Genomic DNA, 12857 nt, shown 5'->3' with positions numbered 1-12857 from the left:
TACACATGCATGTGTGTGTATTTATATATACATAATAAATATACACAGTACACACACATATTATGCAAACAAAAACTTATTTTGGATGCGATTAATCGCGATGAATCATTTGACAGCGGTAATAAAAATATAGGAAATACGCATGTACAATTAAACTTCTCTTCTGTGTCATTCTCATACGTTGTTTACGTCCAGCGCTTCCAGGTTCTACGTCAGAACGCCGGCTCATTATTGGACGGCTCCTGCATCAGCATCACACGCATGCGTCGCGCTGCTCACATGTGCAGCTTTGGCCAATAATGAGCCGGCATTCGGACGTAGAACACGGCCTCCTTCACTGTGCTTACTGCGTTAACCGTGTAAGGATAATGACAGGGAAGAGAAGAGATTGCTGAACGAGACTGTTTTAACGATGTCTTTAGTACCTTTATGGATCTTGAAAGTTTGGGTAGCATTGCTGTCAATGGAGGCCTCTCTGAGCCATCAGATTTGAGCAAAAATATCTTAATTTGTGTTCTGAAGATGAACGAAGGTCTTAGGGGTGTGGAACGACATGAGGGTGAGTAATTAATGACAGAATTTTCATTTTTGGGTGAACTAACCCTTTAAGTTTAGGTATGGGGTAGGATTAGGGATGTAGAATTTGGTCATGCAGAATATGTGCTTTTTAAGTACTAGTAAACAGCCAATATATGTTAATAATAGACATGCCAATAAGCAACTAGTTAATAGTGTAAATTGGTCCCTATATTGAATATAATTAAATATATAATAACATCTGATATATCTTTAAAAATTCTCTAATTTGGCCATTAACCGATATGGTGCTGATACATTGTGCACCCCTAAATTATTAACCAAATACGACAACCAAACAAACCCAGTGCTAATATTAAAACACACACTCACAGAGATATTTCCAAAAGCTACAAGGATGGGGTTCATCTTAGGGGGTGGTAACTGCAAAAAAGAAAAACAAAGAAGCGTCTAAGTAAAGCACCAGCATCATTACATTTAAAAATCCATATTTTGTGAACTTTTCAAGCTCCAGTCCTAATTATGTGCAGACTAAAAGAGAACTTCAATCAAATGTTGTGTTTCTCTCTTAATGGGCTTTGAGTGTCTAAAAAAACGTAATACCTCCTTCCCTGCTGCCTTGCAAGCGGCACTGTGCTCCTCCAGCTTTTCACTTTCTTCTCTATAGAGCTCAACAGCCTCCATTATTCGCTCGGCCTATAGAAACAGAACACAAGTGTCATTTCTCCATTACTGAATATAAAGGAGAGGAGCTCTTCATCTCTACAGTTTTGCAGACTCACAGCTTTCACTGTCTCAATGGTCTTCTTCCCAGCAGGCTCTGCCTCTCCTTTAGTCTCTCCAGGGACCTGCGAGACATGAGGAAACACTGAGAACACACAGAGACATAAAGAGACATAACTGATCTCTAGGGTTTAAGAGAACCACGTACCACAGGTTCATCACCTTTAGCCAATGACTCCTCAAATTCTGCTTCCCTTTCCTGGGAAAAATATTGAGACAAGTCAGCAAATGTATACAGCAGATGTTTGTTTTTATAGATGTACTTTTAAATGCTGATATACATGAGGAAACACTGAGAACACACAGAGACATAAAGAGACATAACTGATCTCTAGGGTTTAAGAGAACCACGTACCACAGGTTCATCACCTTTAGCCAAAGACTCCTCAAATTCTGCTTCCCTTTCCTGGGAAAAATATTGAGACAAGTCAGCAAATGTATACAATGCAATGCAAATGTTTGTTTTTATAGATGTACTTTTAAATGCTGATATACTTGGGTTTATTGGTAGAATAAATGAACATACCAATTAAGTTTCTTCTTTTCAACCCCAAAATGTTTTATATATTATATAACCATGTAGTAACCTATTTTTTTAATAATCCTGTGGCCAATCATTTAAAAAAGAAAGGGACTTCAGCTAATTAGTTTTTCAAATTCAGCTTTGCCAGGCAAACTATATTTTAAACATACATTAAAATAGAAAACAGTTATTTTAAAAGTATAAGAATATTTCACAATATTACAATTTTACTGTATTTTTGATCAAATAAATGATGAGCATAAGATAATTATTTCCAAAATATGAAAAAAATCTTACCAATCCCAAACTTTTAAACGGTCCCTTTGAGCTAAATTGACCTGTTTCCCTTACACAACTTTCGTAAGAATAAGATAAGACCACAATTTTTGTGTAAAATATTGCACATTAGTTTGAAGCCAATGTAAAATAGCTGCAAATTAACTTGCACAATTTAATGACATGATCAGATATTGGTCAAACTTTATTTTAAGGTCCAATTCTCGCTATTAACAAACCAATAACTGACTTTTGACTCAATAAACTTCTAATTTGCTGCTTATTAATAGTTAGTAAGGAAGTTGTTAAGTTTAGGTATTGGGTAGGATTAGGTATGTAGAATATGGTCATGCAGAATATGTGCTTTATAAGTACTAATAAATAGCCAATATGTTAATAATAGGCATGCTAATAAGCAACTAGTTGATAGTGAGAAAGCATTACCCAGATGACAGAAGTCTATCAGAGATGTAAACATGGATCTATAGATATGTATTTAATACCATCAAACCCATTTTTCCGCTGTGTGACATTCTGCTGAAAAACCAAGCACTCACCATCTCCTTCTCCTCCTCCAGGATGATAGGTTCCCTCGTTCTCTCCCACAGCCTGAGGGACTTATCATGAGACGAGGAGACGATGTGGTCTCCATTGGCGCTGATGGCCAGGCACCAGACCTCACGATGATGACCCTGAGGAACATCCGAGGGTCAAAGTTGAAAAACACAGTCAAGGGTATAAGAGGGTCTGCACTCTGCAATAATGCAACAGTTCCAATACATCTTTGTCTGTGATTACATTGATTAGGGCTTAAGCAAAAGCAGACTGCGGCTTACGTAATGCAATCAGCCTCTGCTGCATATTGACTGGGCCCTTAATATAACTCTAATCCTTTCAATATAACAGCTACTTCCACCATAGCGACCTTTGGAAAACTCATTTCGGCTATGGAAAAATGCCTATTGAATGCTGTCCAACTATTAGAGAAGGTCACCTCCAATGTCTGGATGTGCTCAAACTTGTCAGCGTCCCACTGCTTGATCTTTCGGTCCTTTCCCGCAGTGAAGAACAGATGGGTTTTAGGGACAAACTGAAGAAACATGACACTAGAGAGGAAAGACAACAGGGAAAGAACAGTGGATGACAAATAATGACCATCTGGGCTGATGTCATCCAGCGACTACAGCTCACAGGCGCTGGAGGGATGTCAACACCGTAGGTAGGAACAATGAAATCACTATACTTGTCATCAACCGGTATCATAACTTTCAATAACAATATAACTAAAAAGCGTACAGGTAATGTGACAGAGAACAGACTGTGCCAGCAATGCGTCATTATACGAGCAGCAGTGTTTTTATCACCTGTCGTCATGTGCAAACATAGAGCGATGACAGTCTCCGAAGTCCAAACCCCAAATCTTCACATTTCTGTCTGCTGAGCCTGTGCCTATTAAAGCGCTGTCCTGCAGAACATGCACAGAAACCCACAAACAACATTGCAAAACAATTACGCCATTCGTCAGAATAACTTGCAGGATGTGTTGTGTCAGCCAGGGGACTCACATGCGAAATGTCCAGGCACAGAACGGGCAGCTTGTGTCCATACAGCGACAGGAAGAACTAGAGGAAGTTGAGACAGAGGGCAAATCTCGTATTATTCTGCACAGCTCTCATATCTGTCCTGTAAAAAACTGCTGTTTTTTGGGTAGAGTTGGGCATTAGGAGTAGTGATTGGTTATTTATAGCGTGCTGACATATTTCTGTGGCCCCATTTATAATTTGTATATTATTTATGAAATATAAATGAAATACAAAGTTCAATAGGGCACATTTTAAATATATTTTTCCACAAGTATGAGAATACTGTGGAACATAGAGCGATGACAGTCTCCGAAGTCCAAACCCCAAATCTTCACATTTCTGTCTGCTGAGCCTGTGCCTATTAAAGCGCTGTCCTGCAGAACATGCACAGAAACCCACAAACAACATTGCAAAACAATTACGCCATTCGTCAGAATAACTTGCAGGATGTGTTGTGTCAGCCAGGGGACTCACATGCGAAATGTCCAGGCACAGAACGGGCAGCTTGTGTCCATACAGCGACAGGAAGAACTAGAGGAAGTTGAACAGAAGTTCAATAGGGCACATTTTAAATATACTTTTCCACAAGTATGAGAATACTGTGGATGGATAAGGAAATTGGGTAAGTAATTTTCTTTGAAAAAAAAAGAATACAAAAAAAGGTTTAAAAATAATGACCATTTTAAACAATTATTTCACAATTATTATTATAAAAATAAAAAAAAGTAACATATTTAAAATTAACAATTATATGATAATTATAAATAAGAAAATGACTGAATTATTGAACTCTCATCCATCCATCAGGCCTATAAAACTTTCAAGACTTTTTCATTTCAGTAACATATGTGACCCTGGACCACAAAACCAGTCATATTTTTTTTTTATAATTTTGACCCATACAATGTTTTTTTGGCTATTGCTAAAATTAAGACGGTCCAGGGTCACATATATCATGCGAAGCACGAATACATAAACTGAAGATCAGTTAATGCAAGTCTTCGAATAAAATTGCAATTAAACATCAAGCATTCTGTTTGAAATATAATTTGTGCTGAGCAACATTTTTTCTTTATTTTTCGCACTTGATCAACATGACACACTAACACATGATGTATGAGTTCATAGCTCTGGACATACATTTGAGACATATGTTATTCTTCGATAAAGAATAACGTTAGCTGTCGGTCTCAGCTAACGTGGTCAGATCACCCAAGATGGATGTTGATATAAACCGGGCCTGTCTGCATATAGTGTCAGGATGTTTATCGGTGGTAAAATATCTCTCAGTAAATGTAATTCGAGTTTAACAGTGGTCTTTTTGTTGACACTGTTAACATTTTTTTTTTTTTTTTTACAAAGCATTGGATTTATGTATGGATTTAACATGCAAGATGCTGTGTTGTGGTGTGAGGAAAGTATTGTAATGCTATATGCTGTGCTTGTGGTTTACCTTTAGTGTGTCTGTGTAAAAGATCTTGACCGTACAGTCGAGAAGAGAGACAGCCAGCAGTCTCTGGTCAGGACTGTAGCGCACACACAGCACGTCCTCATCTGCAGGGTGCGTGTGTGCTTCACCGTCAGTCTCCTGTGGATTACACAAAGCAATAATACATTAAAGCCAAGAAGAGAAAGAGAGATGGAGAAATCTGGATGAGAGCCGTGGTTTGTGATCACAGATAATAACTCACTTGCTCTTCCCAGAGTCCTGATCCTTTATGAGCTCAAAGTCCCAGAATTTCACAGTCTTGTCAGCACCACCAGTTACAATCCCTCTCTGCATTAACACACACAAATCAAAGTCAAATATGTTCACATAAAGCTAAAACTCTTGCTGACAGCTTACTGTCTGTCTTTGGAATAGAGTCAGGAATTCACTGTAGTCACAGACTGGTGTTTTGTAGGGATGAGAAGCTCTTTGTCATTCAAAAGAGAGATCGATATTATACCTGGTCTGGAGAAAGACACATGGACCAAAGAGCTCCATCATGGGCGTCAGTCATCTCTAGAAGGCTTCCTGAGGCCAGGTCGAAAATCTGAATCTTCCCACTCTGACAAAAGAATAATGAAAAATTAATTTTTCATAGTAAGATATATGGACTCAAATTTTTGCAACAGATAATCTTTCAGGATCTTAATTAGCATTCAGGAAATGTTTCATTCAAATCTCATTCATGCATTTTCAAAGTTGGTGGCTCATGTTCGGTTACAAGACAGACCAGAACTAATGGCACTTTTAATGTCAATTACGGCCAATGTGGCACAGTGTCTCTTTACACACCTAGTTTAGTTTAAATATCAGTACTAAAACAGAAATGAAGAAATAATAAAAATTACAAAAAAACTAAAACTGAAATTAAAATGAAAACCGAAGAAGAAAAAAAATCTAATTCAAAATATGAATAAATACCACAATGTTAGTGCGTAGTATGCACAAAAAAAAAATATGAAAAACTGCTCCTCGCTAATCTTGCATATGGCTTCTAAACATGGCTTTTTTTGTAATTTTGTCATGCAGGTTTGTAATAAAGTTAAGACATGAAGTTGAAGAATTAATTGATTGACGACTGAGAAGTGAAGAGTTACATACCTTTGTTCCTAAGATAATCTGTCTGTCTCCAGGAACAAATAACGAGCAGAGAGCATATTCACATCCCATGGTACGAATGACCTGCAAGGTGGACCTGACCAAAGAAGATACTTCTAGTTAAGGACTCAAAATCTATGAGCCCACGCAAATAAATTGAAACATTTGTCATCATCACACTCACCTGTTCCACACTTTGACGGTCTCTCCAGAGGCAGAGAGGATGGCTATGTTATCTGAGCTGAAGGCCAGCGTTCTGACATCTGTACGATGACGGCCCAGTGTGAGGCGAGAGGTTTTAGTGCCAGTAGGATTCTTCTCTGTAGTCTTCAAGGTGTATGTCTCCACTGTGTTATTCTGCAGCAGAAGAGCAAGCTTGATCTCTCCGTTAGGAACCAGAAGGCAGTCCATCGCTCTGTAGATGAAAAAAGCATTACCATCAATACTAAATACCAGTAACGCACACAAGGGGACTATAACTGCATGTAGAAGTACTCTCTGACCTGATCTTGGATGACGCCTTTATGTTTGCCAGCTTTTGAATCTCATCACTCAACTTTCTCTCCACTACAGGTTCAGGTCCATCCTCTTCTCCTTCTTGAGACCTGCAAAACATAACAGTTCATCAGAATAGCAGAAAAGCTAAGAATAACAACTTCACATTTCAAAACAGAGGTCTCACACACTTTGCTTTTTTCTTGGCTTTCTTTAGTTTTCGGTCCATTTTTTTCTGGACCTCCTTCTCAGATAGTACAGTAAAGACTTCAAGCGTAGCATCCAGACCCTGTTAAAAGATTTTAAAAAAATATATGTTGTAGGCTCAATTTTTGCCCTATTGCATAGCTACTTTTAATTAGGTACTTCTCAACATTACCGACCAAGCTAATAAGAGTGAAACCCTTTTTCAGAAGGATGTTACACTAGTATACACAACAGAAACATACTTACATGGCATGCTAGCACTTTAGCTTTGGCGTCTGTGACCAAGGATACAACCCTGTCTCTGGCTTCCCTCAGAACAGAACCAGCTTTCTTACAACTGAGAATTCGCTGTGGACAGAAATCAGATCTGTGATGAACATTTAAAGGAAACCCTAAGTGAAGTGTATTGTCAAGTCACTAGGATCCACTGAATACATTAATTAAATTAACAGGGTGCACTGGAGAGAATACTGGAAGAAATATTACTTCTTCTGGCTCTTCGTCAAGTCCTTCCTCATCTTCCTCCTCGTTCTCAAGAAGAGTTCTGACTTTCTTTTCCTGTGGCTCCCCCACTTCCTTACCCTGTGAAGAAACTTTAATGTCATTCTGAATATATGAAATCAGCTTTAATTCTCTATATAAGAGTTCAAGTATCACATTCAAGACTGTACTGGAATGTAATTCAGCCAACAAAGTAACCATTTGGCACAACATAAATTATATGCCTTACCTCCTCAATGTACTGAATGTCCCAGGCTCTGAGCTCACTGTCAGCAGACCCTGTAAGCAACCTACTCTCCTGGTTCAACAGGACCATCCCCCATACCTACAGAGATTGGAGAGAATGTTGCATTGTATTACAACACTAATAGATATTCGGATAGTGCTGGAGGCTCATTGTCCAAAAGTAAAGTAAGAAAACACCTTACGATTTTTCTTTACGATGCCAAATGCCACCTAACCTCAGGTCATTTACAGTAAACTCCCTAATCATTTACAGTACATTGATTTATGTGGACATACCAAAGCAGCAAGAGCATGCATTTAAATTGTTGTGTTGTATATTTCAGAAAGATCAAGTCTCAACAGTGTAAAATGAACCCGTTTACCTCAGTGCGATGCCCCACCATGGTCTTGAAACAATGCTGTGTGCCCAAGTCCCACCACTTTACAAAACTGTCCTTGGAACTGAGGAAACATACGTAAAATAGGTAAATAAAATGAAATGTTTACAAAAATTACAAACTATTTTGGTTCCCCTCACTCAAATCCTTGAAATTTAACAGTATTTAGTGCAGAACTGCAGTAATGAAAAATATAAAATTATTGCGGCATTCATAATAAACAATGTTTACTATAAATATATACATAGAGCCTAAAAACATTTATTTAAGGTGAAACTGAAACCACTGGCACGTGGGAAACTTGGCCTCATGTACCTCTCACTTATGGCCAAAATCCAAATATTTTGTGTTTTTGACGTTAATTTTATTTTTAATGTCACAGCACATTTCAGATGATGAAAAAGCTACTTATATTCAGGTAAATGATGTGTATGAATATCTATAATATAATAAGTAGGGATGCACCGATACCGATACTGGTATCCTGTACTCGTACTCGTTAAAATGCCCCGATACCAAACGCCGATACCACACAGCATGTGAACAAACAAAGAAACACCGACAACAGAACAACAGACAGCAGAAAGGAGTTAAGTGAATTTGTTCTGACACAGTTTAACTCTGAGTTCTTGTCATATTTTATTACCATTTTCTAAACTATATATACTATATATATACTATAATGTGAGAAATGTTGAAGGTGTCTGAATAAATTTTGGTTTGACTGTATCTATTTGATAAATGAAGTTAACCAACTAACATAATACATACTCTTTTGGTTTCTGTACCCAATATTTAAAAAATGTACAAATAAAAAATAGAAATATCGGTATCGGTACTCGGTATCGGCAAGTACCAAAAATAAAAGTATCTGTATCGGGCGAGTACTGGAAAAAGTGGTATCGGTGCATCCCTAATACAATATAATATGAGTATTTTCAAGTGATAAATTCGTTCCAATAAAATATAAAGACCGATTTACCTTGTAATCAGCAGGTTTTTGCTCTCCAAGAACAAAATTTGTGTGATTGAATCTTTGTGTCCTTTGAGTCTGTACAGACCACACTCATTGATGATATCCCACACAATCACATCTGTGTCCTAAAATACAACAACGAAAATGATTTTAGTTTGTAGAATTGAAAATTTGTTTGAAAAAAAAAAAACAGTTGTAAAACAAACTGTAGTCTTACTCTCGAGCCGGTGACGAGACGAGCACCAAGTGCATCATATCTAATAACTGAGACAGCTGATTTGTGTCCACTGAAGGAGATGTTGCTTTCACCGTTGAGCAGATTAAAGATGCGCACACCTCCATCCTCATAACCCACCGCTATGTGAACGCCATCAGGAGAAGAACACAGGTATGTTACCTCATGCTTTTTACCTTCAAGTATAAGAACCTGAGAAATGAAAGGGGTGAGTTCAACGTATATGAGTTTATATAAACTGATGAGTGAATGTAATGTACTAAGCAATCTTCTAAACCATTTAAAGCAAGTACCTTCTCAGCTTTGCGGACATCCCATATGAACACATGCTCACAGGCTCCCACGGCGACATATCGACCCTTTTCACCTCCCCTGAGGGTCACAAACGCGATATTGGCTTTCTGACTGCCGATCACTCCAAACACAGCACTCGCCACATAGCGCAGGTACTGCTTAGTTAAACCCATGACAAGCCAGAGGCTGTAGACACACAAACACACAACAGTAAGGGAGTAGGGTTAGATGTGTTGCTCCTTTAATCTAGAAAACTGCACAATTTATCATGTGAGCACATATTTAGAAAAGACCAATCATACTGTATAAAGCTGCATATCAAAGTAAATTCTACATGGCATAAAATAAGATTTATGTCAAAGCAAATGCATTTGCAGATGGAAATTGGCTAGTAGCTAAAGCATCTTTTTAATTATGAGATGATTTTTTTATGCATGATCCCTGACAATGAATACATAAAAAATCTTAATTATTGGTGAACAGCTAATGTATAAAACCGTAATACTGAGATTGTTGGAAAATATAATTATATTACATATAAAGACTTTTAGTGGCAAAAATAAATGCTAAGTTACTACATGTTTAATATTATTTTCATACAGTTTTATCCTGTGTCAACATGTTAACATCAGATCTGTGGTTGTGACGTTGTTTATTGGTGTTTTAGTTATTCGGCTGCCACAAATGACTCTCATAAGTACCTCTAAAAATGTATGATTGCTAAGTGTAACGTATATGAATTAAACGGTCAGTTCATAAAATGAAAGTGAGCAACTGTTACTCCAACACCACGCTTTGAGGTCCATGCGACCATATGCACAGCAACGTGAACCACATGCAGTCCGTTTAATCTCATTTAAAGAGCAAGAGATATGCAGATAACCAAGTTCAAAATAAGCCACTGCGTATAGAAAATGTAGTTACATACTTTGTCGATTAGACGTATACTGTATGTGCAGTCCTTTATGAAAAGAATGCCTCTGTGGATGTGGAGAACTTCTACATGCTTTGCTTTCAGTCGCATGTGTGACATCAGGTAAAGACAAAAGTGGTAGATTACCGAGCAGAACTACGATGTGACTTCACGAAACGTTTCTAGAATTTATCTTTTTATAGACATCTGTATCACTCTAAAATATTGTTCGGAATGCTACCTCATTGTTCACACTGCTTTATGTGTTTTATTTATCTGCTCTTCTTATGAATTATGTGTATCCTATCGATTACTTCGGTCTGTGAGTGTGAAGTCATGTTGCTGTCCATGAGGCGTATCCGTGTGCTTATAATTAAAACTTTATTTCATTTATTTATTCATTGTACTTTATTATGCTTATTTTAATTTAGCGATGACACCAGAACGTCGATTAAAATATGTCTTTCAATTTTGTATAGGTCTGTGCGTTTTCTACACGGATCGACAACATAGCTACTGCCCCTACTGCATTCCCGGAAGTGATGATTTTTGTCCTCGTGAATCAGCTGATCGGGAAACTCGCTGAATGTTGCAAATACGATGTGTTGACCACAAGCAGCTAAAATCACATTTTAACAATGGCTAATTTAAAAGCGGAAGCACTGGAAAATGACAGTGATCTTTAACGGATTAGTTGGAGCTAATGTGGTTTTGTTTGTGCAGTAGGAAGGACTCAATAGCTGCATCATAGGACATCTGGTAGGTTGCTGGTTATTGTGATTGATGGTGGTTATAATTAGCATTTTCAAGTCAATATAAACCTGTGTGGTTAGAATGAGTATGACATGTTGCTTTCCTTTTTATACTCTTTAAAACTGTATTGTGTTGCATTGTTTGTATGTGCCTATTGCTTTGAAACTTTTATGTATTTGAAGGAACTCGTAGCTTTGTTGTTGTTGTTGAAATTTAATTTGGGGAGTCGACCTTTACACATGCATCTCATTTCTGCTGAATATCTTATCTGTTCCTGAAGTCCTCCTGTCTGTCTGCACTGATAGAGCCTCTCTGTTCTGCTTCTCATACTGCAGCTGGCACAGAAAGTCTTGCTGAATACTTTTACAATTATTGTCACATTTTGAAAGTTTGGGAACTAATTTCTTCTATTTCATTGTGGCTTTATGTTTTATGTGAATTCATTTTGAAGAAAGCACCACACTGTGTTGAAATCTAATAATAATGTCATATGTTTTTTGTAAACATGAGTTATTAAGTGTGAAACACTTGCATGTACATCTAGGTTAAAAAATTCTTACTAAATTGGTTCTCAACCAGGGTTCGGGGCCCACTAGAAGGCCTCAGCATCGAAGTCTGTCATTGTAACCACTTTACATGTGTAAACTAATGCAAACATATCTGTGTGTATGCATTTATGTGCTAATATAGCCCAGGTCAAACTGAGGTCTTATTGTGTGTAAATGCTTGTCTGTGTCTTTTCAGTTCAAAATTGCCTTGTGAAGCTACAGCATGGATCCCTTGGGAGCTCGTTCCCAGTTTGTGGAGGTCCAGAACCTCCCCACGTGGGACCAGCCTCAGGGAGTCCAGGACGAGGTGGATGGAGAAAACCTCTTAATGGAGGAAGATGACCAGCTGACCAATCAGCTCAATTCCTTAGAGTCCCCTTTCCCCTTCAGACAAGACATCAACAGCAAGATTGTACTATTGTGAGTGTTATTTTCACTTACATTTCTTCTTCTCCATGAATTTGTACACTCTTACTACATGATTGCTTAATAAATAGACTACATATAAATCTGTTTTTGGTCCTAAAAGCCTAAGTATCAGGATTGTCTATAAATGTAACTACTGATTTGCTTAGTTCTGAAGTTTAAGATTTTGTTAATAGTTTAATCATTTAGTAATTTGGACCTAAATATTTTTATGTAACTCTGCACTGTGTGTTTGTTGCATCAGTTATTTGCACCAGCTCTTCACGTCTGTTAGTCGTTCCCTCATGCACACAAATCCCCTTTATAGCTCAATCACATGTGACTGTCTGGGATGTCCTTTTGGCTTTCAGGCCAATATAGCTTTGTTAGGGAAGGATCAAGATGGTTTTCTATTTGAATTCATAGTTTCTCTTTTTTAAGAAAGTAGAAGTTGATTGCATGGAACTTCTCTATGAAGCCCAATTCATAAAACCAGTCCTTCTGGAAATTCAGGCAGGAATAGAATTCATCAGTGCATATAGTGTTATGCCTGCAGGATTTGTTCATAGTGACTTTATTCTGTCATTCATCTGACTTCCATGTATATAACTGCAAAGC

At 37.6% G+C, this 12857-nt stretch overlaps 2 protein-coding genes across 3 annotated transcripts in view; one reads left to right on the top strand and one right to left on the bottom strand.

The window, feature by feature from the left end:
• Positions 1–10701, bottom strand: part of LOC107668854 (WD repeat-containing protein 3-like) — a 13671-nt gene extending 2970 nt beyond the window's left edge. Inside the window, 24 exon segments of the mRNA XM_016460875.1 lie at positions 910–960; positions 1141–1233; positions 1320–1385; positions 1676–1726; positions 2677–2811; positions 3114–3225; positions 3484–3584; positions 4177–4233; positions 5156–5259; positions 5262–5290; positions 5394–5479; positions 5652–5753; positions 6293–6386; positions 6474–6704; positions 6793–6894; positions 6976–7073; positions 7238–7339; positions 7478–7573; positions 7722–7817; positions 8101–8179; positions 9098–9216; positions 9309–9518; positions 9620–9806; positions 10549–10701. Of these exon segments, the coding sequence (XP_016316361.1) occupies positions 910–960; positions 1141–1233; positions 1320–1385; positions 1676–1726; positions 2677–2811; positions 3114–3225; positions 3484–3584; positions 4177–4233; positions 5156–5259; positions 5262–5290; positions 5394–5479; positions 5652–5753; positions 6293–6386; positions 6474–6704; positions 6793–6894; positions 6976–7073; positions 7238–7339; positions 7478–7573; positions 7722–7817; positions 8101–8179; positions 9098–9216; positions 9309–9518; positions 9620–9793 (2388 nt within the window). The 5' untranslated portion in view covers positions 9794–9806; positions 10549–10701.
• Positions 9412–12857, top strand: part of gdap2 (ganglioside induced differentiation associated protein 2) — a 26806-nt gene continuing 23360 nt past the window's right edge. The window contains exons 1-3 of one of the 2 annotated variants that reach the window (XM_016460865.1): positions 9412–9479; positions 11013–11292; positions 12031–12254. In XM_016460865.1, coding sequence (XP_016316351.1) covers positions 12058–12254 — 197 coding nt within the window. In that variant the 5' untranslated portion in view covers positions 9412–9479; positions 11013–11292; positions 12031–12057. Of the gene's footprint in view, positions 9480–9811; positions 9831–11012; positions 11293–12030; positions 12255–12857 lie in introns of those variants that run through there. The other variant, XM_016460866.1, reaches the window with a different exon arrangement.

The sequence above is a fragment of the Sinocyclocheilus anshuiensis genome, unplaced genomic scaffold (assembly GCF_001515605.1).
Source record: "Sinocyclocheilus anshuiensis isolate Anshui unplaced genomic scaffold, SAMN03320099.WGS_v1.1 scaffold136, whole genome shotgun sequence".
NCBI classification, from domain to species: domain Eukaryota; kingdom Metazoa; phylum Chordata; class Actinopteri; order Cypriniformes; family Cyprinidae; genus Sinocyclocheilus; species Sinocyclocheilus anshuiensis.
This window is presented reverse-complemented; position numbering and strand designations above follow the sequence as displayed.